Raw genomic sequence first — 25401 nt, forward strand, 5'->3', positions numbered from 1 at the left:
TAAGCTCTGGAAAATCAGTTATTCTGATCAATCGGTAATTTTTGTGTGTGTGTGTGTGTGTATATATATATGAGAGCTGTATTATCTCTGTCTAGCATCACGATGCATGGGCAATCATTAATCCTACGCATACTCTTTTTCTGCATCATCCCCCCCCCTGGGGTTTTGCAACATTGTCGACTTGATTCAACCCCTCTTGTAGAAACATGTCACTGCAGATGCTGGGTTACAAAGTGCTGGAGTAACTCCGCAGGTCAGGCAGCATCTCTGGAGAACATGGGTAGACAATGTATGGAAGGGAGGTAAGTTTGAGTCTGAAGAAGGGTCTCGACCCGAAACGCCACCCATTCCTTTTCTCCAGAGACACTGACTGTCCCGCTGAGTTACTCCAACTTTTTGTGTCTATCTTTCATTTAAACCAGCACCTACAGTTCCTTCTTACACAGGTTAATCTGCGTGATGGTCTGGGCTGTGTCCACAATTCTCTGCAAATTTCTTGTGGTCTTGGATGGAGTTGTTCCCAAACCAAGCTGTGATGCATCCCGATAAGATCCCCATTGGCTACCATGCTGACTTCCTCCATGACAGAACAAGGTCTTGGTCCTAGAATCACCTGGCCCTGCTGCACAGCCTTCGGACATTTGTGCACTTCACGCATGCACGTAGATGTACAATCCTGTCCGCACCCTTTTCCTTTCGCTTGTCCTCATTATTATCCCTTCAGCCTCAGTTCACTCTTTTGTTTGCCTCCTTCCCCCTCTCTGTTGTCGAATTCCAGTGAGCTTGCCCTGCTCCTGGCTCCCCAGCTCGCTCTCCAAGAATTGGAGTAGGAAGGTACAGCATTGGAGCTACTGCCTCTCAGCGCCAGAGACCCGGGTTCAATCCTGACCTTGGGTGCTGGCTGTGTGTGGAGTTTGCATGTTCTCCCTGTGACCGCACGGGTTTCCTCTGGATGCTCTGGTTTCCTACCGCATCCCACAAACACGTGGGTTTATAGGTAAATTGACCCTCTGTGAAATTACCCCTAGTGTGTTGGGCATGGCTGCGAAAATGGGTTAACGTGGAACGAGTGTGAACGAGTGATCGATGGCTGGCATGGACTAGGTGGGCCGAAGGGCCTGTTTCCATGTTGTATCTCTTTTTTTTAAAACAAAACAAAACCCAACAACTAAAAGCTATTTGCTGTTTTTGGAGTGACTAGATCTAACTTGTAGGTGGGTCTATAATCTGGGCTGCGGGTAGTTTAGTGAAGCGTGATAATGCATCTGGATTTGCTTGTTTGCCATGGATTGTTTAATGCACAGGGGTGATTTGGCCATCTACTGTCATTTGTTTACACCCAGCAACGTTTTTGCTCAAAGGTTTGCTTGCTTTGACTTCAAATATATGAAGTAATCTCTAGGTGTAATTTACACTGAGATGTCACCATGTTCCTATTGAAACCATTAATTTCTACTGTCACTTCTCTTCTTTGTGAATTTTTAAAATCCAACAACAGGAACACTGTTGGGTGCAATCCTGACCTTGGCTTCTGTCTGTGTTGGGTTTGCGTGTTCACCCTGTGATGTGTGTGTTTCTCCCAAGTGCTCTTGTTTTGTTTTTTTTGCATCCCAAAGGTGCTTGGGTCGGTCAAATAATTAATTGACCACTAAATTGTAGCGATGAGCGATAGAATGAGGAGTGGCGGAGTGGCTGAGATGAGAAGGTGGGATGAGTGTAAATGGGTGGTTGATGGCTGCCGTGTACTCTGGGCCAAAGGGCCTGTTTCCGTGCTGGATTTCTCCATTGCTCTCTAGCTTTTGTAAATCTAGAATCCATGTGCTCTTGCTCATTCATAAGTGATCGGAGCAGAATAAGGCCATTCGGCCCGTCACGTCTACTCTGCCATTCAATCATGGCTGATCTATCAACCCTATTCTTCTGCCTTCTCCCCATAACCCCCTGACACCTGTACTAATTACGAATCTATCTATCTCTGCCTTAAAAATATCAATTGACTGGGCCTCCACAGCCTTCTAACGGTTTTAAAGAATAAAAGATCTTGCATGCAAGCAATCTTTATATCGCGATGGAATCAAGAGCAACTTCAGAAGTATCACCCAAATGATGCTGCAGCTGAGACATGATTGACTGCTTGGACCAGGCATTGTGACAGATCAAGGAATGATGTGTCTCTGCTTCCCAAGTGAGTGTAAATTGTTTGTCTCCGGCTGCTTGGGATATCAATAAACTGTAATTGAACTCCCTGCCAGGCATCCTCTCTCCTGCAGTACAAAACCACATATCAATCTTTAAACCCATAATATACGAAATGGAAAGATATTTGCTGGATTGTATAGGCAACACGGTGGTGCAGCGGTCGAGTTGTTGCCTTGAAGCGCCGGAGACCCAGGTTCCATCCGACTACAGGTGCTGTCTGTACGGAGTTAAGGCGTTCTCCCCGTGACTGGGTTTTATCTGAGATCTTCAGTTTCCTACCACACTCCAAAGAAGTATGGATTTGTAGGTTAACTAGCTTGGTATAAAGAGCCTGTCCCAATTGGGCGCCATTTGCGCATCACACTGGTGGCGCGTGAAGATTTTGTACATCCCAAAATCCTGGGGCGACCGTGCGTCACTGTCTACGTCACCGTGCACCATGCGCGCATCGTGACGTGTAAATGATGTCGCGCAAATGGCGCCCAAGTGGGAAAGGCCCTTAAGTGTAAATTGTCCCTAGTGTGTGTGTGTGTGGGATAGTGTTAATGTGCATGGATGTCTGTTCAGTGCAGACTCTGTGGCATCTCCAAACTATACGGCTCCCAGTGTAAGACGGACCACCCCAGATTACGGTGAAAACTCTAGAAACACTTTTTGTTGTTTAGCTTTTAATCCCATTTCTGCTTTGGATATTTGGGGGAGTTCAAAGTTGTTCCCTGTTCATAACCTGGGGGCAGATGAGTGGGGATGTCTGCAGCTAGAGTTGTAATGCCTTGATAATGCTTTTGTAAAGTATTTCTTCATTTTGATTTGGGCTCTAATCCTACAGATGAGGCTGTCTGTGTATTTAAATGTGCGGTGAATCGGGAAACGGAATGCAGTCGGGTCGGCAAACAGTCCTTCATCATCACGTTGGGATGTTCCAGTGTCCTCCTGCAATTTCCATCGCAAAATGGTAAGGAATGCTTCTCTGCCGTATAGTTTTCCTGTCTTAGAATGTGAAAGGTGCACCTTTGCTTCGAAGCATGTCGGGTTGCATGTGGGGATGGTGTAGAACAGCCAGCACAGAGGTGCAGCGGTAGAGCTACTGCCTCACAGCGCCAGAGACCAGGATTCAATCCTGTTCTCGAGTAATGTATGTGTGGAGTTTGTGCGTTTTTCCCGTGACCACGTGGGTTTTCTTCTGGTGCTCCAGTTCCTTCCCACATTTCCAAGACATGCAGGTTAATTAGTAAATTGCTCCTAGTGTGTAGAATGGGGTAATAGAACTAGTGTGTGGGTGATTGCTGGTCGGCGTGGACTCGGTGAGCAGAAGGGCCTGTTTCCATGCTGTATCTAAACTAGACACAAACTCAATAGTGGAAATATTTGTTTGTGAGTCAGTCCACTAATCATTACCTTGCTGCTGTGAAATCATGGCTCTGACAGGCCGGGCCATTTTCTCGGAGGTTCTACAGCTAAATATTTGATTATATCCACATTTTTGTACAATAAAATTAAATGGTTTGTTACCTGTTCACTGATTAATGTTTCCTCTGCTCCCCCTAAGCTCACTGGAGTCCAGTTCTATCTAAACTTGTTGGCTTCACTGAAATGTGTATTATAATATGGTGCAATGTCATTTTATTTTAAGAACTAAAATTAATGTGTTGGACATTAATGAAAGTAACATCCAATAGTTCTGCGCATCTGATATAGCCCACCCCACGACTCAAGTTGCCAAATTATTGAAGTTAATTTGAGGGAAGAAGTGAATTAAGTTTTGAGATTTCCTCCTCATTGTTTCCCCGAAATTGAATCTATATGGTTGGTCTTGCAGCTTGCAGACATTAAGTAATTGCACATAAGTATATTTTTTCCCCCACAAACTTCAGCTTGGGTTTCTGCTACTCTAATCATTGTTGCAGGACAAATATTGGGCAATTGAATCTTGTAAAGAAGAGACAGATCGATGTGAATGAACACTGAATGCTCTCGGGCTCTACGCACATGATTAGATGCTTTGTATCGCTGTTATTCATAGTTCATAAGTTCTAGGAGCAGAATTAGGCCATTTGGCCCATCGAGTCTATTCCACCATTCAAGCATGGCTGATCTATCTTTCCCTCCCAACCCCATTCTCCGCATAACCTGTGTCACTCTTACTAATCAAGAATCTGTCAATCTCCCCTTAAAAATATCCATCGACGGCCTCCACAGCCATCTGCGGCAATGAATTTCACAGATTCACCACCCTCTGACTAAAGAAATTCCTCCTCATCTCCTTTCTAAAGCTGCGTCCTTTCATTCTGAGGCTGTGGCCTTTGGTCCTAGCCTCTCCCATTAGTGGAAACCTGTTCTCCTCATCCACTCTATCCAGGCCTTTCATTATTTGGTAAGTTTCAATGAGGTCTCCCCTCTTCCTTCTAAGCTCATTGCCCAATGCTCAAGAATGTTTTATATTTTTTTCAAGTATGTTTACACCAACTGGATAGATTGGGAAGTTTCCTCTCAGCAGTCCATGATAAGCTGTTGAACACAAAAGATATCTGATAGCTTCTAGATTTTTGGATGTTGATATGTCTAATTTTCCCAGGCTCCAGACTCTCAATCAATGTGACGGTCTGCTATTTATTGACTCCAATGGGTTTGAAAGCCCATTATCTATTTGCTTGGTGATTCTGATAGGGTTTAATGGCAGGGATAGAACTGCTTACTCCTGCATTGCTCCAATCCCACAATCAGAGTAGCTGAAAATGGCTCATTTCCTGAATCTGAACTGAAGTACGTCAAAGGCAGAGCTACTGAATTAATGTCTGATAAAGAAAGTTGCCTCAAATGACAAGGAATTATTCTTTGGCATTTGAAGTAACTGAGTGCGGCCACCGTGTTTCCAAATGGTTCCTCTTGTGTTATCTTCCAGAGTTCTACTCCTTTTTTAATATTCTGAAAAACTGCAGAGGGCACAACCTTGAACGATCTGTTTTCAGTGACCGAACAGAAGAATCTTCTGCTGTGCAGTATTTCCAGGTACCATCTCCAAGCTGATTTGTGTATTAAACTTTGTTCTTGGGGGAAATGTCACACTAGAGTTTTTGCTCAGTTCTTGCTACTTCTGGTTGTGTTTTTCCCTCCTGTCCAAGTTTGAATCACTTTCCTGAAGATGATGACGTATGAGATGATATCCTTGGGTGCTTTCCCCCCTTGATCGTCTTTTTGTTTTAAAGTCTATACACCCACTGTTCTCGCACTGGAGCATTACCGCAGTGTTCTGCCAGGAGGTTAGTTTTCGAGCGGCATGGAGGCGTAACGGTGGAGTTACTGCCTAACAATGCCAGAGACCCAGGTTCGAACCTGACTACAGAGGCTGTCTGTACGGAGTTTGTACGTTCTCCCTGTAACCGCGTGGGTTTTCTCCGAGTGCTCCGGTTTCATCCCACATCCCAAAGAGGCACAGGTTGGTAGGTTAATTGGCTTTGGTAAAATTGTCCCTAGTGTGTGTAGGATAGTGTTGGTGTACGGGGTGATCACTAGTCGATGCGGACTCTGTTGGCCGAAGGGCCTGTTTTCGCGCTGTATTTCTAAAGTCGAGTTAGGGTAGATTCGGGCATTTATAATGGTCCTGATAACAGATCTTCAAAAAATAAAATCTTCTGTGATAAGTGGAAGGTAACACAGAACTTGGCTCAAAAGCCTTCACTGTCAAAACCATATTCTCTTAAACTGATCTCCATTTTCATATTTCACACCATGAGGTCACGCCCAAACAATATCATAGTTTTCAACAGCGTTTGCTGTTTGGGCCACTTTAAGCGTTCAATGCATTAAGTATTTTGTTGTTCAAACTATTGCTTCCAAAACCAAATTGCTGCAGGCTGATTGTTCATTAAATTTGCTTCTTGCAGTTCTATGGATATTTGTCGCAACAGCAGAATATGATGCAAGATTACATACGAACAGGCACCTACCAAAGGGCAATACTTCAAAACCATGCCGACTTTAAAGACAAGGTAAGTAAGCATTGTGCCAGATTCATTTGTGGAGTTTAAATGAACAGCCATCTTCCAGAAATGCTGCATGACCTGCTGAGCTACTCCAGCTCTTTGTGTCAATAGACAATAGACAATAGGTGCAGGAGCAGGCCATTTGGCCCTTAGAGCCAGCACTGCCATTCAATGTGATCATGGCGGATCATCCCCAATCAGTTCCTTCCTTCTCCCCATATCCACTGACTCCGCTATTTTTAAGAGCCCTATCTAGCTCTCTCTTGAAAGCATGCAAGAAAAAGCATGTGAGAAAAAGTGTTTCCTCGTCCTTTTGTGTATTAACCAGCATTTGCAGTTCCTTGTTTCTACCTTCTCTATCTATGTATTCAGTTGGTACCGTGAAAGGGATGATGCCATTTTGGATGTTTGTTTATTGTTTTGGGCTGTGACTAGAGCTATGAGATTCATTAGCTGTCTAAAACCAATCCATGCATGTGCTTACTTGACTCTGAAGAAAGATCCCCAATCGAAACGTCATCTATCCACGTTCTCCACAGATGCTACCTAACCCTCTGAGTCACTCCAGCACTTTGTGTCCTTTTGCCTACTGACCAACATCTGTCTACATGCCCTCATAAGTGACAGGAGCAGAATTAGGCCATTCAGCCCATCGTCTACTCTGCCATTCAATCATGGTTGATCTCCCCCTCAACCCCATTCGCCTGCCTTCTCCCCATAGCCGCTGACACCCATACTAATCAAGAATCAGTCAATCTCTGCTTTAAAAACATCCATTGACTTGGCCTCCACAGCCATCTGTGGCAATGAATTCCACAGATTCACCACCCTCTGACTAAAGAAATTCCTCTGCATCACCTTTTTAATGGGGCGTCCTTTAATTCTGAGGCTATGGCCTCTGGTCCTAGCCCATCCCACTAATGGAAACATCCCCTCCTCATCCACTCTATCCAGGCCTGTCACTTCGGTAAGTTTCAATGAGGCAGAAAAATCCACAGACTCACCAATGAGGGGGGACGTCCCATGCGCACGACCCCCCTCATCGTTCTAAACTCCAGCGAGTACAAGCCCAGTGCCATCATATGTTAACCCACTCATTCCTGGGATCATTCTTGTAGGGGAACTGTTTGGCTGTGGACCAAATCTTTGATATTTTGGGGACACCTGGAAGAGGAGGTTCATACTACAGGTATATTTTAGTCTATGTAAAACTCCAGGATACATTCAAATTCCCTCCATGTTGTAATACAGCTTTATCAGATCCAGCAGTGACTGCTACGTGGTTTTGAAAACATGTACTTGTGAACAGCATTACTGAATGGTTGAGTAATAAGGGCACTCTCTTTCAGGTGGTACTAGATGTTGGCTGTGGCTCTGGAATTCTGTCGTTTTTCGCAGTGCAGGCTGGAGCACGGAAGGTGTATGCAGTGGAAGCAAGCACCATGGCCCAGCATGCAGAGGTGAGTGATGAGATCCCATGCCGACCATCACAAATTTCTCGCTAACTCTATCCATCCAGCTGCCAGCTCTCTGCTGCAGTTTTGCAGTGATGTGCGTTGCAAACAAGGTTGTCACAATCCATTACTGGCCCCGGTTCAAGCTTTGAGGTGCTCTGCTGTGTAATGACCTATAACTGTACCTTCTCATTGAACGTGGGGAAAAATTTGCTGTGAGTGTCAAAAAAGTGCAGGATGAAACCGGAATCCTAACTTAAACTCTGACATTACTTTTTGTTGGTAGTTAGAAACTTGGATTTTTTTTTTTAAAACACTCGCAGATTAAGATATGTAATTCCAGAGTCGGTGAAATGAGACATTATACTTGGAAGTTCTGTTTCATAGAAACAAACAGATATCTGTACAGAGTTTGGACGTTCTCCCCGTGACTACAGAGGTTTTCCCCGGATGTTCCAGTTTATTCCCACACTCCAAAGACATACTGGTTTGTAGGCTAATTGGCTTTGGTAAAAATTATAAATTGTCCCGAGTGTGCAGGATAGTGCTATTGTACAGGGTGATTGCAGGTTGATGTAGACTTGGTGGGATGAAGGGCCTGCTTCCACCTTGTATCTCTAAACTAAAATCTGTACTGTGTAACACGACTGAAAATGATTGCTTTCCTTGCTAGATGCTGGTGAAAAGCAACAGCCTATCAGATCGCATCCTCATCATCCCAGGCAAGGTGGAGGAGGTCAGCATCCCGGAGCATGTCGATATCATCATCTCAGAGCCCATGGGCTACATGTTGTTCAACGAACGCATGCTGGAGAGCTACCTGCACGCCAAGAAGTGGTTGAAACCAAATGGTACGTTTTATTCTACATGCAAATAGCTGAGGTAGGCGGGAAGATGGCACTGTATTAAAGTTAGTTTATACAGTGCCTTCCATTATGTTTGGGACAAAGACCCATCATTTATTTATTTGCCTCTGGACTCCACAATTTGTGATTTGTAATGGAAAAAATCACATGTGGTTAAAGTGCACATTGTCAGATTTTAATAAAGGCCATTTTTATACATTTTGGGTTCACCATGTAGAAATCACAGCATGGTGTATTTGTCCCAAACATTGTGGAGGGCACTGTAGTTAAAGCTTCACTTTCAGTCCTTGCATGGCACTGTGTATACATTATATCTAGAAAAAAATCTAGAAAAATTCTTCCTTTCCCCTCCCCCGGGAAAAATTGGCGCCTAAGTCCAGTGAGGCGGCTGATTATGGCCTCATCGGGACTTCCACAGTTGGGCAAAGGAACTCCAACCGGATCCGGCAGATCTGTTCCGGTAGCCAACTACCATGGCTGACCCCGTGGGCTGATATCTTGGCCCCTAGGCAGACCATTCCGGTACCGTTGGACTCTTCTCTGAGGATGTGATCTGTGGGCATTAATGTTAAATGGATACTCAATGGTCAATATAGGCTTGATGGGCAAAATGGCCTGTGTCCCAAGAATATGGTACAGTGACTCTAAAGTTATAACACACTGTTGTCAATTACATTGTTGAACTATAATTTGAAGGAAGTATGAGTGTGATGTAAATTTTAAAGATTATAAAGGATTAGCATGCTTTATTTAATCTGATGGCCGGTACCAAAGCGAACTAATGTACATTTTAGCCGTAGTTTATTCAACTCTGAAGCTATTTGAGATTCGGTCGCGGAGGTTTAGAGTTGAGTCATGGGTCAATGGCTGATCTAAAATGGCTTCATTAATTTGAAACCTGACCCACATCATGGTCTGTTTTCACTTGACCTTTCAATGCTTAGTTTGGGTTTTTTTTAAGGCATTTGGTGCACATGGCCAAATAGCTGGATTGCATGTTTTACTTGTGCTGTTTTAATGTAGTGTCTGTGTAGAGGTGTATCTTTGCTTTGTTACTATGCAAGTAAAGCCTTTCATTATCATAAGAGGCTACAGTGTGAATATTGGTCCTTTTTGGAAAAGTATCTGTTGATCAGGGAGTAATTTTGCTTCGAGAATTTTGCTTTGAGAATTAGGCTCGAGAAGTGTGCAAATTAATTGTCGGGTTTAAAAACGTTCACAATTGGTGATTTTCTGTAGCAGACTGCATGCTCTGTACTGGAACCCCATCTACTGCAGCCTGGCTTCCAGTGTATGTATAAGAAAGAACTGCAGATGCTATCTGAAGATAAACACAAAATGTTGGAGTAACCCGGCGGGTCAGGCAGCATCTCTGGACAAAAGGAATAGGTGACGTTATGGGTCGGAACCCTTCTTAAGACCTCTGTATAATCCAGGGATAATTTCTCCCAGTCTGTAGGGTGTGTGTGATACACAGCCAATTTTACCTGTGGTTCAGTTCAGTTTCAGCTAAAACATACTGGAGCGTTGAGTTTCTGCATGTGTGCAGCAGTGTGTTATTTTCCTGGAGGCTTCATTAATTTACAGTTGAATTAGTTTTTTTGTCTACACTCCCCAACCATTTATTAAGATCTGGCTTTGTGACGGGGTAGGTGATCAGCTCCCAGAACTAGTTGACTATTGTATTTGTCTTTGAGGTGTGGTGCATGCTGTTAGCTTTACAGCCGATTTATCACAACATTGTGGTATCAGCGGTACAAGTGTGCTTCTCATCCATTATACTGGTCTTGAAATAATTAGATACTTCAGACTTTTTTTTAATATTTATTTATTTTTATTTTTATTAAAAGCATGTGTGCAAATGATAATAAACGGCAAACTGGTTACAGAGTTCTTACATAGCTTTAATTTTTTTTAGTTAAAGAAAAAAAATAGAGAAAGAAAGAGATAAGAGAAACTGTAAACTAATAGAAAGGAAAGAAGAGCAAGAAAGAAAGGAGATTACAAATATAAAGATTGTGGAGAAAGATCTGGGAGATGTTGAGTATAGTTGTTCATCCAACCCTAAACTCAAGTTGTGATTTTAATTTTGTGTTAAACCAGTTAAAATTCAATAAATGGAGACCATATTTTAAAAACTAGTTCTGGTTTGTCAATTAAGACAAATCTTTTTTTTTTTTTTTCGAAATGTTTCTTCAGACTTTTACCATAACATTTTTTACGGGGAAAAACGAATGTAAATTTGTTGATGTTGACTAGTATTTATTTGTTATTACATTCCAGGTAATTTGTTTCCAACCCTGGGTGATGTTCACCTTGCACCCTTCACAGATGAGCAGCTTTACATGGAGCAATTTACAAAAGCAAATTTCTGGTAAGTTTAGTATAGAGATGCAGCATGGAAACAGGCCCTTCGGCCCTTCACTTACCTGTTTGCACACTCGTTTTATGTTATCCCATTTTTGCATCCACTCCCTACACACTAGGGGGCAATTTTGCACTGACCAATTCACCCATAAGCCCGTATGTCTTTGGTGTGTGGAAGAAAATGGGAGCACCTAGAGGAAACCCATGCAGTCACAGAGAGAACGGGCAAACTCCACACAGACAGCACCCGAGGTCAGGATTGAAGCTGGGTCTCCAGCACTGAGGTAGCTGCTATGGCACTGACCTGATGATTGCTGCTCTTCTCTGTGGTGGGAGTTGAGAAACATAAAGAATCACAACAGTTGCAGACTGTTTGTTTTGGACTCAATTTAAATAAGACTTTGCAGAGCGTATATTTGAGAAGTAAAATGTACTTGGAGGTAACACTGCCGACCATGTGTGTGACTGACTCCAAACTACAAACAAAGCAAATAAGTCCAATGTATTCTGTACTCTATTTAAGAAGCAGAAGAAACTCAACTTGGGGGAAGAAACTGCTCCAAACTCCTAATTTCCCCAGAAAAGTACAGCACGTGGGAGGGAGCCTGTTGCACAGAACATTATTAATCTGCTGATACACAAAAATGCTGGAGAAACTCAACGGGTGCATCAGCATCTATGGAGCGAAGGAGATAGGCAACGTTTCGGGCCGAAACGTTGCCTATCTCCTTCGCTCCGTAGATGCTGCTGCACCCGCTGAGTTTCTCCTGCATTTTTGTGTACCTTCGATTTTCCAGCATCTGCAGTTCCTTCTTAAATAATTATTAATCTGCTGTTTCCCTGCTTGGAGTTCACTCAGAAAATGGGCCTTTTAGAGAGCAGAGGAATTAGAAAGTGGAGTAAGTTGATAGGAAACTGAACTTGCAAACGAAGCTACAAACTAATGAAAACAGCAGTTTCCCAAGAAAAATACAGTATTTGGGGGTGGTTACACTTAAGTTGGTCTGCTGTTTACCCAGCCATGCAAACTCATTACTAATAGGGTAATGACTCTTTCAATAATCTCCACTGCAGAGATACATTTCCATTATATCCAGTCGTGTTTTCCACCAAAGGTCTGTTTCTATGAACAGAATGACAAATGCTTCCATTTGTGCAGCACCTTCCTGCAGTGCGGTGTCTGTAATTTACAGGTTACATTGATGTGGTTTAAGGCCATTTCCTGCACTTAGCTTGATTCTCCATTTCCACCATAACCCGCGTCCCTCGTAAACCCGTCACTGCTGTTGACAGACGGACCATTACGTGCATAAATAAGCCTCAAGTGTATCAGAGTTGGGAGCCTGTAGCCTCGTAAAGGTATGGATACAAAAACATTTGGGAAGTGCTATGGGTATATTTTACAGTTATTGTATGTGGGGATCGTGTGATGTATTGCATGGAGAGGTCCTGTGTTGTTGAGCTTTCCTCACTACTGTGGTGAATACCAGCTGGTTGTCATGCAACTGCCAGCACAACTGTAGGAGTAAACAGCAAGAAAATAACCTAAGGTTGGGTATGGATAACATTTAAAATGCATGGCTACATGGATAGGAAAGGTTAAGAGGATATGGACCAAACATGGGTAAATGGAACTAGTTTAGATGGGGCACCTTGGTCAGGATGGACGAGTTATGCCGAATGGACGGTTTCAGCGCTACTTTTATGCAGGGTGGAAATATGCCCAACATGCCCACACCAACCAAGATGCCCCATCTACACAGCTCCCACCTGCCCGCATTTGGCCCATATCCTTCTAAACCTGTCCTCTATCAATGTACCCGTCCAAATGTCTTTTAAACGTTGTGATACTACCTCCTCTGGCTGCTTGCTCTGTAAACCCACTGCCATCTGTATGGAAAAAGTTGCTCCTCAGATTCATATTAAATCTTTCCCCTTCACCTTAAGCCTATGCCCTCTGGTTCTTGATTCCCCTGCTGATTTTGGGACAAGGCAGGAACAGGGTACTGATTGGGGATGATCAGCCATGATCACATTGAATGGCAGTGTTGGCTCGAAGGGCCGAATGGCCTATTCCTACACCTATTGTCTACTCTGGGTAAAATACTTGATTTAAGATACTTTTATTTTCTGATATAATAAGACCAAATCTTCTGAATAGAGAAGCTGCGATGTGGACAGAAGTTTGATACATAGACGTTATTTTAATGCTTTATTTTATTTGAAGTCTGGTTTGGAGATTTTATTTTGTAACAGTGGGAGTAGCCCTTGAGATACCAATCCAGTTCTTTATCTATCTGTGCTCACCACTGTGTCTGTTTGATGTCAGGTATCAGCCGTCGTTCCATGGTGTGGATTTATCATCCTTGCGGGCTGCTGCAGTAGATGAATACTTCAAACAGCCAATCGTCGTGAGTGTCCCGATGCGTTAGTTTTCATTAATTATTGCTCATTTTACCTTGACATAAACTTACCATCCGTCGTAACCCGAAAGATCGCCAGGGTTGTTAAATCTGAATGTGTGGGAAGGTTTGCACCGAAGATGATACAAAATACTGGAGTAACTCCGTTGGTCTGGCGGCATCTGTGGAGAGCATGGATAGGTGACGTTTCAGGCCGGGAGTCTGAAGAAGGGTCCTGAACCGAAACGTGGCCTAACCATGTTCTCCAGAGACCCACTGAGTTACACCAGCACTTTGCACCATTTGGTTAAAAATACTGTTTTTGATCGGGACCCTTTAGATCAGGGGTGTCAAACTTGCGGCCCGCGAAGGGGTCCAATCCAGCCCGCGGGGTGATTTCCCCGATGGCAGAGCGGGCAGCAGCTGTCCCCGGTGCCGGATCGGGTTGCGTTCGCACGTGCAATCTGGCGTGCATGAAGTTGCATTTCGCCCATGACCTAACACGAGTTACAATGTGTTTGACACCCCTGCTTTAGAAACATAGAAAATAGGTGCAGGAGTAGGCCATTCGGCCCTTCGAGCCTGCACCGCCATTCAATATGACTGATCATCCAACTCGGTATCCTGTACCTGCCTTCTCTCCATACCCCCTGATCACTTTAGCCACAAGGGCCACATCTAACTCCCTCTTAAATATAGCCAATGAACTGGCCTCAACTACCTTCTGTTATCAGAGAATTCCAGAGATTCACCACTCTCTGTGTGAAAAATGTTTTTCTCATCTTGGTCCTAAAGGATTTCCCCTTTATCCTTAAACTGTGACCCCTTATTCTGGACTTCCCCAACATCGGGAACAATCTTCCTACATCTAATCTGTCCAACCCCTTAAGAATTTTGTAAGTTTCTATAAGATCCCCCCCTCAATCTTCTAAATTAGATTAAAACCAATCCGAAACCATATTCCCCTGACTTACTCCGGCACTTTGCCTTTTTAATTTTGTAAACTATCATCTGCAGTTACTTGTTTCTGCAATTAAACATAAACTGGCCCTCAGCTGGTCTGTTGCATGCTTGTTACGTTTACCGTGTTGTGTGTGACGCTGAGTGCTCTGTGTTTTGAAGGACACATTTGATATCCGGATTCTAATGGCCAAGTCGGTGAAGTACACAGTGAACTTTCTAGAAGCCGAAGAGAATGATTTGCACCGGTAAGATGTCGAACTCAGAGTCCACAGTGCTGATGGAATACAAGTCCCAGAGAATCGTCTCACAACTCCTATGTCTGGGGCTGGAGAGCCCCAATGAACAGGGCTGACGGAGCGCCACTCACAAAACATCGCCACACAACTCCTGTATTTATTGGGGCTGGAATCAATTGGCTGAATTCAGGATTTGCTTGCAGGACTGTTAAATTCCTTGGTTATGCCAACAGCTGGTCCATTAATGTTATTACAAGGGCGGAAGTACTGTAATTTCACGAAAATAACCCAGAAGGTATATCTTAAATCAAAATGATAGATGCAGTGAGTGTTATGTGGGCGACTTTTGTTTGCAGAAGGCCTGACCAGTTCGATTATCCTGCAGTCACTGGTAAGTTGATGTGAGAATGGAAATGGCTGAATCTTGTATCTGTGTGTGTAAACAGACAATTGTGACAATGTACAAGTTGTTATTCGCTGTTTTCTTTTAAACCAGTGAGACTTTCTAAGCACAGTAGCATATCTGGAGTGACATTGAGCCAAGGGGTGCACACTATATACTGTGACCTCATTGTCCGGTTTTACCAAAAACAAATGTGGAGGGGTCAGATTTTCGTGAAATTACAGTAGGTCTGCTCTGATCTACTTCTGTCTAGATTCCACAACTCGTCTAATAGCCGGGCAAAATACCACAAGCTGATGCTGGCCACACTTGTCTCCAGGATCAGTCAGGTGTTCTGCAATCCCAGCTCTCTGTCTCTCTCTCTCTTTTTTTCTAAACTGTTTTCATCATGATCTGCCGGACCAGAGTCATGGAAACGCTGCCTCGCTCTCCACACATCAAATGGAGAGTGGTAATGATCTAGGAGTGCACTGATCATTAGGACTCTGACTTGGTAAACTCGGAGCAAAGTGGCAGGACTCCAGACCGGCCTAGTAATAGTGGGCTCTTATTAGATTGTAAGGGAGTAGAAACAAAGACCGGCAGATGCTGGTTAATACATAAAAGAACACAAAGTGCTGGAGTAACTCGGTGGGTAAGAGGTAACGCTTCGGGGCGAGATGCTTCAGAAGGATCCCAACCTGAAACGTTAACCATCCATGTTCTCCAGAGATGTTGCCTGACCCACCGAGGTAGTCCAGCACTTTGTGTCCTTTTGTCTCTTGTCTGTTTTAATGTGGAACTGTTGATGGGATGCCTCTCAAGACACACACGTGTCATTTAGTGGGCACAGGCAGCTGTTCTGTTGGATGTTTATCATCCTGGTGATTGCACTACCAGCTACATGTCAATGCTACATAAAGAAATCTGATTGCTGCCTATTATGTGGGAGTGAGGCCAGCCAGGGTCTATTGAACAGGAATGTCAGCCCTTGCTCTTGCTTCTAACATGCCTCGTGCTACTGATCACGTCATGTTCCGTCACCTTGTGTCGAGCAGACAGTTAAAATCTTTAGGATAAACACCTCCAAAAAACATAGAATCTGTAGTCATGATTTTAATTCCAGTATTTTTAAACTAATGGATAATTATTGTGGATTTAAACAAATTGGGATATTTCATGTGGTCATTTTAGTTTAGTTTAGAGAAGCAGCGCGGAAACAGACCCTTCGGCACACCAAATCCGTGATCCCTGCACTCTAATACTATCCTACACACACACACTAGGGATAGTTTACAATTCTACCAAGCCAATTAACCTACAGACCTGTACGTCTTTGGGGTGTGGAAGGGAACGGGAGATCCCGGAGAAAACCCACGCAGGTCTCGGGGTGAACGTACAAACTCCGCTCAGACAAACACCCGTAGTCGGGATCGAACCCGGGTCTATGGCTCTGTAAGGCAGCAACTTTACTGCTGCACCACCGCGCCCCTTCCAGCAACTCTGACCCTCTGAGTTACTCCAGCATTTTGAGTATCTTCAGTCAACTCTAGCAGTTCCATTAACAAGCCGCTAAGCATAGTTAAAGGGTAGGAGAACTGTCATAGTCAATACCAAAATTGTGAGGGGCACTGTGGTATATTTGCTGATTTTTATTACCCCCCCCCCCCCCCCCCCCCCCCCCCAGCTGGGACTTACCCATTCAAATCAATTCAAATAGTTTTGCAAAAATTTGCTTTCTAACAACTTCCCGTGGATTTTTTTTGGGGGAGCGTTGGGATGCGTGGTGTGTGCATGCGTGTTTACAAAGCAGAACTTTCTGCCTGAAAACTGAGCTGTAATTAACAAACAATATTGATATCATCTCGTCTTGCTCCAAATGTGTTCATCCCTCATTTCTTCTTGCAGAATAGAAATTCCATTCACGTTCCATATGTTGCATTCAGGGTTAGTCCATGGTTTGGCATTCTGGTTTGACGTGGCCTTTATTGGATCTCAGTGAGTAGTTCTATTTCTCTTTTCTATTTGAAATTGTGTAACTTGTTGACTGATGTTATTGCTGGAGATGAAGTGTGTTTGTCTGATTTGTGAAACGTGTGTGGTGTTGGAATCGTAGACCTTTTGGAAAAGTAAATTGAGAGATTTAATTGTCGGGGGGGGGGGGGGGGGGGGGTGCGTTCTGTCCCTATAAACCTGTAACGATTGATCAGAGTTTGAAGAGAGGATCTTGACCCGAAACATCACACCTTATCAAATATGTCTGACCCGATGAGTTACTCCAGCTTTTTGTCTTATTTCTGTTTAATTCATCGTTGATTGTCTCGATTTCGATTTGAATGTCCTAGTACCATAGCCATTAATTCTCTAGCCTGACTTTAAAAAAGCACTGTATTTTGAGGCCTAGAATTAAGTAAATGTGGGGCTTTACATTATACAGCGTAGAAAATGGTCCTTCAGCCCAACGTGCCCACATTGACCAACATGTCCCATCTAATGTGGGTCTTGACCTGAAATGTCACCTATTCCTATTTTCCAGTGATGCTGCTTGGCCTGCTGAGTTACTCCAGCATTTTGAGTCTATCCCCATGTACACTATTCCCATTAGTTTAAACTTATGGGATATAAGACAGGTTTTACATGTTTCATGCAGCTTTAATTCCCATCATATTTTTGCCTGTGTAAACAGGAGGCTTCAAAACCAGATTCTCAGGAGAAAATGTTGTTTTCCCTGTGGAGATTATAAGGCCCATTGATAAAGGAAACCATTACTGCATCTGCTGTACCAGTTAAATCTGTAGAGACGAGGAACTGAAGATGCTGGTTTACACAATAGCCTTGCAGTGTTGGAGTCACTCAGCAGCTGTGGAGAAGGTAGATGGGTGACATTTCGGGTCAGTCGTCTGAAGAAGTCGCCTATCCACTTTCTCTAGACATGCTGCCTGACCTGCTGAGTTACTCCAACCCTTTGAGTCTTTCTATAAAATAGCCTTGTAGTGTGGAAACAGGCCCTTCAGCCCAAATTATCCACACCAGCCAACATATCCCACCTACATTAGTCCCACCTACTTCCATTTGGCCCATATCCCTCTAAACCTGTTCTATTCATGTACCGGTCTAAATGTTTCGTAAAAATATGTGGATAATTTTATTATAAGCAAAGCTTTTGTATTCTCTCATCTCTGGTTTAGTTCTGTGCGTGTGCTGACTTCTCTTTATCCCTTTCAGAATGACAGTGTGGCTCTCCACAGCTCCGACTGAACCTCTGACTCATTGGTACCAAGTTCGTTGTTTGCTTCAGTCACCGCTGTTCACCAAGGCTGGTGATACTCTCTCAGGGACTGTTGTGCTAAACGCCAATAAAAGGTACACTCTGACACCTGAACTCAAGAATTAAATCCAATGTGTTTTTTAAAAGCTTTGTAAATGTAGTTGTTAATGCCAAAAGCGACAAAGACATATCGCAAGATTTGTCAAGCCAAAATAGCCTTGGCCATAAGGGAATGCTCAGGCAGATGCAGCTTTTATGGAGTGCAGAAAGAGAGAGAAATTGGAGCAAGCTAGTTTAGACAGAAACTCTCTCTAAGTTTAGATACCCAGGTGCAGAAGACCATTGCTTGTGGTGGAAACATTTTAAACTAAATTACGACTGAAGCCAGAAGTCAAGAAGCTTTCAGATATCGGAGTGTTGCAGGGGTGGGAGGAATTTTTGGGAATGAGGGAAGCTATAGGACAACTTGAAAACAAGTGTGAATTTTAAAATTAAATGGAGAGTCGGGTAGCAATGGTAGGAGGGGCTGCTTGTCAATTAAGACAGGTCAGTAGAGTTTTAAATAAATTAAAGTACATGGTAGGATGCTACCCAGAAGTATATTAAACTACACATTTGCAACATTTAGTATGAGACACTTCACATTTTACATATGTTGGATTTATGTGTTTTTACAATAAAGCGCTTGTTCCATTAATACCAAACCCTGATTAATGTGCTCATCTGGAATAAATGACGTGTTCACATTTATACCTGGCAGTGTAGTTGTGAATATGTTTAATTTCAGCAGTTTTATATTATGTGCTGCTTTTCAAGACTAACCCCTGCGTAAAATAAGGTGCCTGTATGTGTGCAGATATTTGTCTGTCATTGTAAGAATAGTTCCTCAAACTGATGCATAAATCATAATTAAACGTGTATCATCACTAAATTTATATCTGACATTAAAAGCCTCCAAGTGTGATTGAATTTTGTTTTGCTCCTTTTTATAGGCAAAGTTATGACATTAGTATTGTAGCCCAGGTAGATCAGACTGGTTCCAAATCTAGTAACTTACTCGACTTGAAGAATCCATTTTTCAGGTAAGTATTGCAATCCAATGCTGAATCTTGTGGTGCTACATTGAAATAGCACAAATGTTCATTTACATTACACTCTTTTGCTCTTTTCCCCTGGCTTTCTACAAAGAGCATGCATTCTTCCCTTGACGTCATTCCCAGACTATCCAAATAAGTCTCCAGGTCACGCAGCTGAGTAATGTTGGCTGCTTCATTGAGCATATCCGCGGTGGGCTAAACTAATGCAGATGTCAGCGACATCCAAGAAAAGTAGCAGAGAAATCAGACCACCCTGTACTTGTAAATGCAGATCATCTGCTGGTGAAAGGGGAAATGTGAAGCCCATTAGATTTTTCATTCTCAATCTTTCCTCTGCAATCAATGAATTATAAACAGAATATCTTTGCATTTTATCGTCCTTTGAGTAATATTGAATATTTGCAGCTAGCCCTTTCTGTTAAATTCTCACATCAGATATTTTTTAATGAGCGAGATATTGGCAACAAATATAACTATTCTACTCTAGACACTTTTATAAAAGCAGTAATCTTAAAACCATAAAGGCCAATAACTACTGCTATGCAAAAAGAATGATTTTTTTATCATGAGATTTCCGTGGCATGGAACAGAGTGGAGATGAATGCTTCAGTTTAGTCACGGATTTTGCATGGACGTTATTATTTTATCATGTTTCCTAAGAGTTCTCGCCGTCCTTGTAGGCTGAAATATCAGGAAACCAGTAGAGTGTATAATTCCACATGGCTGACTTTATTCTAAATATTACTAATAACTCCACCCAAACCGTGTTCAAATTTATTGTTGACACGAGATGCAGTGAATAGGTCTGTTTTGCATGCTGTCCAAAATGATCGGGTAAACATACATAAATACAATCAAGTCAAACTCAAGTGCAGTTAATGGAGCACAAGGGAAGGTAAAGAGTGCAGGATATAGTTGACATATTGTAGCGCATCAGTACCATAGACACTTTATGCGGAGGTAATGGGGAGGAGGCAGGTGAATGGGGTTAGGAGGGAGAGATAGATCGGCCATGATTGAATGGCTTCATTCTACTATCACTTATGATCTGTCGTGCAGCGGTAGAGTTGCTGCCTCACAGCGCCGGAAACCCGGGTTCAATCCCGACTATGGGTGCTATCTATACGGAGTTTGTAAGTTCTCCCTGTGACCATTTGAATTGCCAAGACGTGAAATACCACAGACCAAAACCATGATTAGTATGGATGGGTACTTGATGGCTATTGAGCCCGTTTATGTGGAGTTTGATTCTGTGACTAAACTAAAGGTCCTCTTGTTGCTGCCCTCTGCTCACCAACACCTTTTTCCCCTGTAATAATCTGTTCTGCTCCTTTTGATGGTGCTGTGATCTGTAATGTTATTTCCCTGTTGCGCAGGTACACGGGTACAACGCCCTCACCGCCCCCTGGTTCACATTATATATCTCCGTCAGAGACCATGTGGAACACATCTGCTTCTTACAACCTGAGCTCAGGTATGGAACACTCTTTCATCTTTGGCCTTCTAAATATCAGTAAATCTTGTTCCGACCCTCTGCTTTAGTTGTACGCTGTATGCAAGAGCCAAGTGTATTTTATTGTCATCTATCCCAAAATGGAACAATGAAATTCTTACTTGCAGCAACACAACAGATGTGTAAACATTGTACAAGGATACAAAGGACATTTATTATCACATGCACCAAATGGTGTAATGAAATTTGACTTGTCATTGCAGCACACGAATAAAGATAAGACACAACACTAACGAATTTAACAACATAAAACCATACCCCCACAATGGTTCCCATTGTGGTGGAAGGCAGCAAAGTCCAGTCCCATCCCCTGTTCACCCATAGTCGGGCCTATTGTGGCCTCCGCAGCCAGTCCGATGTTTTCAGGCCCTCTTGCCGGAAAGCTGGCACTCGATAGTGAAGATAGACACAAACAATTGTCCTCTTCACAATGCAGTCAGCATCAGAGACCCACACCACCCTGGCCGCACTCTCATTCGGGAAGAAGGTACAGGAGCCGTAAAACTAACGTCCAGGTTCAGGGGCAGCTTCTTCCCTATAACCATCAGGCTATTAACACTACAACCTCCAAATGGGCTCCGAACTACATAGACTTGGGGGCATTTATTTTTGACTTTGCACCATCATTGCTTATTTGTCAGGTATTTTCAAACACGCTATATATACACACTGAACTTTGCTTATCATAGTGTTTACAGCGCACTATGTTTACAAGCCCACATAAGGGCTCTGACCCAAAACATCACTTGTCCTTTTTCTCCAGTGATGCTGCCTGACCTGCTGATTTACTCTGACACTTTGTTTGGTTTTTTTTTGCTGAGTTACTCCAGCACTTTTTTTTAGTGTTGGGAACCTTCAGAAGAAATCCTAACCCAAAACATCACCTATCCATAGATAGATGCAAACTCAGCGGGACAGACAGCATCTCTGGAGAGTAGGAATGGGTGGCGTTTCGGGTCGAGACAAGAAGGGTCTCGACCCGAAACATCACCCATTCCTTCTCTGCAGAGGTGCTGCCTGTCCCGCTGAGTTACTCCAGCTTTTTGTGTCTATCTTCGGTTTAAACCAGCATCTGCAGTTCCATCCTACACATCAACTATCAATGTTCACAAAAAAGCTGGAGAAACTCAGCGGGTGCAGCAGCATCTATGGAGCGAAGGAAATAGGCAACGTTTCTGAAGAAGGGTTTCGGCCCGAAACGTTGCCTATTTCCTTCGCTCCATAGATGCTGCTGCACCCGCTGAGTTTCTCCAGCTTTTTTGTGTACCTTCGATTTTCCAGCATCTGCAGTTTCGTCTTAAAAACTATCCATGTTCTCCTGAGATGCTGAACGCAGACACAAAATGCTGGAGTAACTCAGCGAGTCAGCGGGTCGGAACCCTTCCTTCGGCATTGCGACACATTCTCCAGAGATGGTACCCGACCCGCTCGGTTACTCCTGCTCTTTGTCTCTTTTTTGTAAACCAGCATCTGCAGTTCCTTGTTTCTAAACTACTTTTGTTACATGTACCTAGACACAATGAGATCGTGTTTTCATACAACTCTGTAAAACCTAACTACATGAACACAATCATGCTCGCACACAAGAGTGCCGTTGAATTGTAATTTTGTTTTTTGGCAGACTCTTACCACATTGTCCCACTAAGTTACTGCTGTTATCTATGCATGTGTGTGTGTGTGTGTGTGTGCCAAGCATGTAAACAAATTCTCAATCTGCTGGTAACAATCGGATTGCTTATAGAGCACAAACTAAACTTGATTGAGTTTCCTTATCAATTCAGCCATTTATCTTTCTAAAGCATACTAACTTATCAAGAGATACAAGGAACCGCAGGTGCTTGTTTGTACAAATAAAAACTGTGCTGGAGCAACTCAGCGGGCCAGACAGCATCTCTGGAGAACGTGGATAGGTAAGGTTTTGGGTCAGGGCATGAGAAGAATTGCTGCTGAGGAGCTGATAATTGCTGCTTTATTTTACATAACTTTTTGATGCCCTGTTCAACATTTACAACCACGAATTTTCAATGTAGAACACATCCTTCTCATTGGAATTGCTGGCAGTTTATGGAGGGAGATTAGTTCCGTATGACGAAGGGCAAATGAGTTTGTGGAAGAATTTTAATGCTGATGTTATTCTAATCAGTTAAACTGCCATTGGTGATGCAGGTAAAAAAAATGTGACATTGTGCTTTTCCACTTTTGAAGGAGTCCCAACAGCTTATGACTTGAGCAATGTGATTGCCAGTGGATCTGCAGTCAGCCACAACAACCTGATTCCATTAGGTAGGTATAAAATAATGCTGTTCAGCAGCTTAGTAAGAAAGTTCAAGGTTGCAAAGGAACATTGGTAGCCAAGGGTTTGTCAAACTCCAAACCACGATAATCTTCACACCCTCCTCCCTTCCATTGTTAGGGGGCTCTGGTTGTCTTTAAAGAGTATATGCTCCCCCATAGCTATGTGTAATTTGTTTAACTATTTATTCATTAATATGGATGTGATCTTCCGGAACTCGCCCTCTGCCTGGTGGCTTGGTTCACTGGTTGGCAACTTTTTTCTTGTGTTTTTTTTGTGTCAGCCGCAACCCTTTTGTGGTAATGACACATTTTCTAAACTGGCTGACAGTCTACGAAGTGGGATCCAGTTTTCTACCGGCTGGGTACAGAAGATTGTAATTTGATTTGGAGTTTGTCTCTTCCCCCCCCCCCCCCCCCCCCCCCAAGTGATCGATTAAGAGCCAATGTTTTTTGTTTTTTTTAACACTTTGGGAAGTCTCGGATGGAGTGTGTAAAAACAAGCCGAGTATGATTCACTCTTGCTTCACTCTCACTATTTTGTGGGATATGTTTTGTGTAGGATTGAGCTGAGAAATTATTTTGTCTGAAGTGTACTGCGTTAGATATAATTCCAACACAATCCCACATCCAAATTCCTCTCATATCTCATCCGGCACCATTTTGTAGTCCTCTCCTGACCATAAAAGGATGGCCCACCACACTGTATGAAGATGTTGAAGCTGCTGGATACTTCCCAACAGAACTGAGGAAATGGAGGAGATAGATTGTGTTGAGTTACTTCCAGAGGGTGAGGGACCTAAATTGCCAATTCTCTGAGTTGGGCAGGAGATCGGAGGTATCTGTCAAGAATAGCATTCCATTAAAGTGAAGATACAATTATTCCATATCGGCTAACGATAAATCAATGGTGGGTATATGGTCCAAGCAGCTTTCTTCTGATCCCATTCTATATGAATGAGGTCCAGCTTGATTCCCTTTTCAGTTGTCCCCACCTCACCACGATGCAATGGTGGCTCAGAGCCATCCCACCACTAACCAGGCAGCTCAGATGTTCTCATGGTCATGGTCTAAGATGACTGCATGAACACTTATATTCTCACATATGACAAGTCGCTGTGAAAAGGTATGCAATAGTCACCACATAAAGGGCGTCAACAACGTTACAAAGTATATGAAGTTGGCAGGTGTAACCCAGCGAAACCGACACTAAAGTGTGCGGGTTAAAAATGAATTATAACTTGCTATTCATTGACTCGTTACATTAATTCCTGCTGACCAACTCTCAAGCGGTACTGATCAAAATGCCTGCATCGTTGTCTTCTGTAATAAGGTTACCTCACCCCCCCCCCCCCCCCCCCCCCCCCCCCGTACGTTATTAAATAGTGTTCGCATTTTCACTTAGTTGGGCTATTTCTATAACATTCTTATGAAAGGATAAGAGAAAGAATCTTAAATTAATTTTATTTGGAAGGCTGTGTCATGCACTGGGCATTATGGAAAACTAGCTGTGACGATAGGTATCCACGTTCTTTTGACACTTGTCTGATTTGAACAGCTTTGCATTAGCTCGGCATTCTAAACCAAAAATATTTAAGTGGGTAGCACAGTGGCTCAGCTGGTAGAGCTGCTTCCTCACAGCATCAGAGAGCCAGATTCAATCCAGACCTCGGGAGCTGCCTGTATGGGTTTCCTCCCACATTGCAAGGACTTGCGGGTTTGTAGGTTAATTGGCGCTTTGTAAGTTGCCCCTAATATGTAGGGAGTGGATGGGAAAGCAGGATAACATAGACCTAATGTGAATGGGTGATCGATAGTCAGTGGGGACTTGGTGGGAAGAAGGAGCTGTTTCCATGATGTACTTTTCAATCTGTTACAATGACTGAATGGTGAGCAATCCATTAGTTGTTGTCAGTGTTTAGTAGAAATGATTTGTATGCCTTATCACCTAATGTCTGACAAAAGTCTCCTTCCCAGTTGTTAAACGTTGCTACATTGTTAAATAGTAAATGTGGTTAAAGTTTGACTCTTGCTGATCTGACCAGCCTTTACTCTAGATGTTCATGGAAGATTTAATATAATGTTTGAATTTAGCATAACTTCCTGATATCCAACATTTTGCCACTTCTGTTCAGCTTGAGGGCCTTGCATTCCATTAATATATTTAAGTGAGAGCTTAAGGGAAAAGAGGGGCTAAATAGATGAAATATAAATAACTAATTTGGTGAGTGTTCTGATGGGGAGCAGAGTTTGCTTTCTAACTGTTGGACATGGACAAATTTGGGTGGCCCTGATGAGCCTGGTTTTCCAAGAAGCAGTGAGACCGTACAAGAGAAACGCCCTTCTGGAATAGAGATTAGCTACATCCTGTCCCATTTT

At 43.1% G+C, this 25401-nt stretch overlaps 1 protein-coding gene and 1 long non-coding RNA gene across 5 annotated transcripts in view; one reads left to right on the forward strand and one right to left on the reverse strand.

Annotated features, from left to right (window-relative positions):
* The window catches only part of carm1 (coactivator associated arginine methyltransferase 1), a 50523-nt gene that overhangs the window by 13632 nt on the left and 11490 nt on the right, over positions 1-25401 (forward strand). For 2 of the 4 annotated variants that reach the window (XM_033051018.1, XM_033051019.1), the window contains exons 2-16: positions 3029-3154; positions 5102-5208; positions 6084-6188; positions 7532-7642; positions 8310-8487; positions 10786-10876; positions 13199-13280; positions 14394-14479; positions 16761-16850; positions 18078-18215; positions 19113-19202; positions 20594-20692; positions 20959-20965; positions 21776-21781; positions 22935-23013. In XM_033051018.1, coding sequence (XP_032906909.1) covers positions 3029-3154; positions 5102-5208; positions 6084-6188; positions 7532-7642; positions 8310-8487; positions 10786-10876; positions 13199-13280; positions 14394-14479; positions 16761-16850; positions 18078-18215; positions 19113-19202; positions 20594-20692; positions 20959-20965; positions 21776-21781; positions 22935-23013 — 1395 coding nt within the window. Of the gene's footprint in view, positions 1-3028; positions 3155-5101; positions 5209-6083; positions 6189-7531; positions 7643-8309; positions 8488-10785; positions 10877-13198; positions 13281-14393; positions 14480-16760; positions 16851-18077; positions 18216-19112; positions 19203-20593; positions 20708-20958; positions 20966-21775; positions 21782-22934; positions 23014-25401 lie in introns of all 4 variants that reach the window. The other 2 variants (XR_004416944.1, XR_004416945.1) reach the window with 1 other exon arrangement.
* Positions 313-20981, reverse strand: LOC116991985. Its single transcript, XR_004416946.1, has 3 exons — positions 20866-20981; positions 16132-16134; positions 313-326 (listed from the first exon to the last, which is right to left on the reverse strand). It is a non-coding gene; the product is annotated as an uncharacterized LOC116991985 (long non-coding RNA).

The sequence above is a fragment of the Amblyraja radiata genome, chromosome 35 (assembly GCF_010909765.2).
Source record: "Amblyraja radiata isolate CabotCenter1 chromosome 35, sAmbRad1.1.pri, whole genome shotgun sequence".
Classification (NCBI taxonomy): Eukaryota; Metazoa; Chordata; class Chondrichthyes; order Rajiformes; family Rajidae; genus Amblyraja; species Amblyraja radiata.